The 5,273-nt window shown below is 47.1% G+C and overlaps 1 protein-coding gene across 1 annotated transcript in view; it reads right to left on the bottom strand.

Moving 5' to 3' along the window:
- The window catches only part of SGSM1 (small G protein signaling modulator 1), a 127,155-nt gene that overhangs the window by 29,134 nt on the left and 92,748 nt on the right, over positions 1-5,273 (bottom strand). Inside the window, exon 20 of the mRNA XM_011956722.1 lies at positions 3,980-4,104. Coding sequence (XP_011812112.1) covers positions 3,980-4,104 — 125 coding nt within the window. The remainder of the gene's footprint in view (positions 1-3,979; positions 4,105-5,273) is intronic.

The following is a 5,273-nucleotide window of genomic DNA, read 5'->3' as shown; positions in this document are numbered from 1 at the left end:
ACTGTGTTAGTCAGGATGGTCTCAATCTCCTGACCTCGTGATCCGCCCATCTCAGCCTCCCAAAGTGCTGGGATTACAGGTGTGAGCCACCGTGCCCGGCCCCCGTTTTAAAATACTGTATTATCTTCTCTCCCAAATGGGTTTCTACAGTGAATCCTCCATGATGGAAAAAATGCAATGAACCAGAGGTCTGACTCTGGGGTCATTCTGGATAACGGGCTTGTAGTACATCTCACCCTCCTGCAGCTGGAAAGAAGGAAATGGAACGGAGGGTCCTGGTGACTTACAGAGTAGGTGACGCCGCTTGAAGACACAGGGGACACCTCACTGGCAGAAGTAGTCACAGCCAGAGAAGCCAGGGCAGGGAAGAGACTTTCCATCTCAGGCTCCTCCGAGAGGTTGTCCTCGCTGTCTGCCTGGCCACGTTTCTCTGCCTCGCTGCTCCTCCAGCCCTCCATCACGACATCGTCCTTTTCAGGCAGGGCCACGTCCAGGCTGCCCGTGATGGACATGAACTCGTCCATGCTCTCGTTGGCCAGGAGGTCACTCTCCAGGCTGTCCTGCACGGCCAGCTCCTCCCGGGGAGCCTCATCCTGGGATGTGGTGGCCTCGCTGCTCTGCCTGTCATCCACACTGCCATCCCTAGGTCGCAGCACCGGGGGAGTGTTCCGCTGGGCGTCCAAGACACTGTCTTCTGTGCTCAGACTGGGCTCCGAGTGCTCTGAGAGGCCCGAGGAGAAGTTATGGGAGGAAGGATGACCCGAGTCTGGGGAACAAGTGCCATTCACTAGGTTCCCATTGGGGATCTTGGGCTGTTTCTCCTCCAATCTGCCTTCAGCCTCCACCTGCTCCACCTCATCCACAGACTCAAACACCTGAGGACCAAGTGCACAAAAACAGATGGACCAGCATGTCCACTGCAGCACTACTTACAGCAGCAGCCTAAATATCCAACAACAGGTGATCGGCTTAAATATGGATCAAGCATGCAGTGGAATGCCATACAGTCAGTGAAAAGAGTGAGGCAAAGTAAGGTGTAATATATGCTCTCATTTGTGACGAATAAGAAAGTGGTCTAGGCTGGGCATGGTGGCTCACGCCTGCAATCCCAGCACTTTGGGAGGCCGAGGCAGGCAGACTGCTTGAACCCAGGAGTTTGACACCAGCCTGGGCAACATGGTGAAACCCAGTCTCTGCAAAAAATACAAAAAATTAGCCTGGTATGGTGGTACACACATGTGGTCTCAGCTACTTGGGGGGCTGAGGTGGGAGAATCACCCGAGCCCAGTGAGTCAAGGCTTCAGTGAGCTGTGATCATGCCACTGCACTCCAGCCTGGGTGATGGGAGTGACGCCCTGTCTCAAACAACAATAAAAATGTATTCTATGCATAGAATAACCCAGAAAGAAACAAGAAAGTAATGCAGTTGAGTCTGTTTGGTTTTGTTTTTTGAGATGGAGTTTCTCTCTTGTCGCCCAGGCTGGAGTGCAGCAGCACAATCTCGACTCACTGCAACCTTTGCCTCCCCGGTTCAAGTGATTCTCCTGCCTCAGCCTCCCAAGTAGCTGGGATTACAGGTGCCCACCACCACACCTAGCTGATTTTTGTATTTTTAGTAGAGACGGGCTTTCACCATGTTGGCCAGGCTGGTCTCGAACTCCTGACCTCAGATGATCCGCCCACCTCAGCCTCCCAAAGTGTTGGCATTACAGGTGTGAGCCATCGCTCCTGGCCCCTCAACTCACTATTTTCAAAATAGTCATGTGAAACATGGACCATTATCCCATTTCACAGATGAGGGGACTGAAGCACAGACAGGTAAATGACATGCCCCAAATCACACACCTAATAAGTGGCAGAGGCAGTACTTGAACCTAGGAGGCCTTACTCAAGGCTATATGATCTTAGCCTCTATGTGAAATGGTTTCGTTAGCTTTCCTTTTTTTTTAAGACAGAGTTTCACTCTTGTTGCCCACACTGGAGTTCAGTGGCACAATCTCGGCTCACTGCAACCTCCACTTCCCTGGTTCAAGCGATTCCCCTGCCTCAGCCTCCCAAGTAGCTGGGATTACAGGCGCGTGCTGCCACGCCTGGCTAATTTTTGTATTTTTAGTAGAGACAGGGTTTCGCCATGTTGGCCAGGCTGCTCTTGAACTCCTGACCTCAGGTGATCCGCCTGCCTCGACCTCCCAAAGTGCTGGGATTACACGTGTGAGCTGCCATGTCTGGCCTATGGTTTCTTCAGTTTTCTTAACTTTGTCAAAATCCATCTCAAAAGGTCACCATTTCTGTGAAGTCTTCCGTGATTTCTCCCTATGCCTTAACCAGGGAGAAGTCAGTTCATTTTTACTTCTTCCCAGCATTTTTTTCATTTTAATGTAACACTTATCAGACTATATCACAGTTTAAAACATTTAAAAAAATGTACATTCAGGCTGGGTGCGCTGGCTCCTGCCTGTAATCCTAGCACTTGAGAGGCCAAGGCAGGTGGATTGCCTGAGCTCAGGAGTTCAAGACCAGCCTGGGCAACATGGTGAAACCCCATCTCTATTCCAGTGCAAAAAATTAGCTGGGTCTGGCAGCCTGTGCCTATAGTCCCAGCTACTCAGGAGGCTGAGGTAGGAGAATCGCTTGAACCCAGGGAACGGAGGTTGCAGCGAGCTGAGATTGTGCCACCGCACTCCATCCTGGGCCACAGAGCGAGATTCCATCTCCATAAAAAAAAAAAAAGTACATTCATATTATGTTATACAATATATAATCAATTATATATTACTAAATTGTTAGTAGTCATTAATTCTGGGTGAGTGGCACTGATGGGCAGAGATGAAGAGAGAAGTTTCTCTTTCTATCTTACAAATTTCTAATTTCTTTGATTTAGGTTTTTGTTTTGTTTTGAGAGGGTGTCATTCTGTTGCCCAGACTGGAGTGCAGTGGTGCGATCACAGTTCATTGCTGCCTCAACCTCCCAGGTTCACGCCATCCTGCTGCCTCAGCTTCCCAAAGTAGCTATGACTATAGGTGCACACCCATCATGCCTGGCTAATTTATTAAAACTTTTGTAGAGATGAGATCTTGTTATGTTGCCCAGACTGGTCTCAAACTCTTGGCCTCAAGCGATTCTCTCGCCTTGGCCTCCCAAAGTGCTGGGATTAGAGTTGTCAGTGATTTAGATTTTTAACAAGTATGGGTTACTTTCATATTTTAAGAAATACCAATAATAATTTTTTATTATTTTTATTACTTTTCAAGAGATGGGGTCTCACTCTGTCACCCAGGCTGGAGTACAATGATGCAATCATAGCTCACTGCAACCCTCTAACCTCTGGGCTCAAGCTACCCTCCTGCCTCCACCTCCCAAGCATCTAGGACAAGTGCATACCACTATGTCCAGCTAAATGTTAAGTTAAAAAAAATTATTTTGTAGTGACAGGGTCTCACTATGTTGCCAGGCCAGTCTCTACTTTTTTGAAGTCTGTGAAGAACTCAAGTGGCCTCAAGTGATCCTCCCACGTCAGCTTCCCAAAGCACTGGGATTACAGGAATAATATCTTTTTAGTGAACAGTAATAAACAGTCTTAAATCTTGGCTTCAAGAAAAACAGAAGAAGACCAGATTCTACAGCCAGAGAGGCGTGGCTATGAGTTTCTGCTCAGCCACTGCCCGATGCCCACTCAGCAATGAGGCTCTTCATGGAGCCTCCACATCGTCACCTATAAAAGGGGTTAATACCTCGTAGGGTTGAGGAATAAGTGAGCAATGATAGTATAGGCCTCAGGACAGTGGCTGGTATACAGTAAGTGCTTAATAAATGTTCTATATTATTGTTGTTAAATTGTCACTGTGTGCTAAGTAAGATTCCAGGTGAGTACGATGCCAGCTTCAGAAGCTGAAATAACTTCTAGGTGGGCCCCCTATGTCTCCCATTTCACCCATCCCCCCTCCCCATCCCCTAGATCCCCTCGCTGCCCCCAGCCACCTGCACATGATGTTACGCAGCTTCTCCAAGTTGGCGGGAGTGAAGTACCAGTAGTTGCGGTCACACCTCTGCACATCCTTCTCGATGCGGTGCAGGTTCACCGTGTACAGGTCCAGCAGCTCTGGCTATAGGCCACCGGGGTGGAGGGTAGTGGGGAGAGATGAAAAATTACATCTGAATCCCCACTGGGAGGCAGCAATCCTATCTCCTCCTCCTAAACCTCTCCTGTTGTCACTGAAAATACATCTCCTACCTGGACCAGCCAGGTGTTTGATCTTGTTTTTGTTTTCTGGGAGGGTGTCTTTAATTTGCAGGATGAACATTCTCCCTCAGAGAGTTACAACTATAGCTGGAAGTGAACCTCTCCCTGCTGAAAGCTGGACAAGGAGAATGAAGAACTGAACAGAGGTCAAACGAACCAGCCTGGTTGCTTGAACAATTACCTTAATTTCAAAATGGCTCAATGATACGGCAAGAAAATAAGAAACATTTAGGGACCAAAAACTAACCCAGAAATGTGAGAAAACACTAAAGCTGGCCTTTGCCTTAAGGAAAGCTAGTAAAGTGGGAAAATTTAAACTTAGATTTAATTGTTTTATGCTCTCCCACCCAAGTTGAAGATCTAATAAGAGACCTTCCTAGAGGAAGGTAGGACCCCAAAGAGTCACACTCTCAGAAAGGAAAAACTAGAGAAACTCACTAATATTTTGGGATCTGAAAACAATTGCCTGTCCACAGTGACAGCAATACTTTTCATCCACAGTAGTTCACCTCACGAATGTTGACACTTTGGGTCTGAGTGAAACAGCAACAATACCTGACTGCTTGTACCTTGATTATAGTTATTAAATTAAATGTAAATGTTATCTCCCTGGATAATTAAGAGCCACAAATCAGGTTTGTAACTCATGCGGTTTATAACCCAAACTCCCATTACCTGGGTAGTCTGAAAGATCAGAGAATTGATCAGAGAATCAGTTGTCATCTCAAATTTGTCATTTCCCTAGTACTAGAAAGAAGCAAAAGAATACCCCTCTCTTGAGGAATCTACCTTCCACCTGGGTCTTAAATAGTGCAGCAGATAATATCCCAAGAAATACGAGCTCGTGTTCAAAAAATCACAAAACACTCAGGGAAAGAAGGTGCCCAGAGTGATGGTCGGCATAAATATAAGACAACAGAATCAGAGCCATCGGGGCCTCAGTTGTTAGAGGTATCAGAAACAGATCATAAAATAAGTATGTTTACTGTATTTAATGAAATAAGGCAGGGCGCCATGGCTCACGCCGGTAAT

This window comes from Colobus angolensis, unplaced genomic scaffold, assembly GCF_000951035.1.
Source record: "Colobus angolensis palliatus isolate OR3802 unplaced genomic scaffold, Cang.pa_1.0 Scaffold423, whole genome shotgun sequence".
Lineage (NCBI taxonomy): Eukaryota > Metazoa > Chordata > Mammalia > Primates > Cercopithecidae > Colobus > Colobus angolensis.
This window is presented reverse-complemented; position numbering and strand designations above follow the sequence as displayed.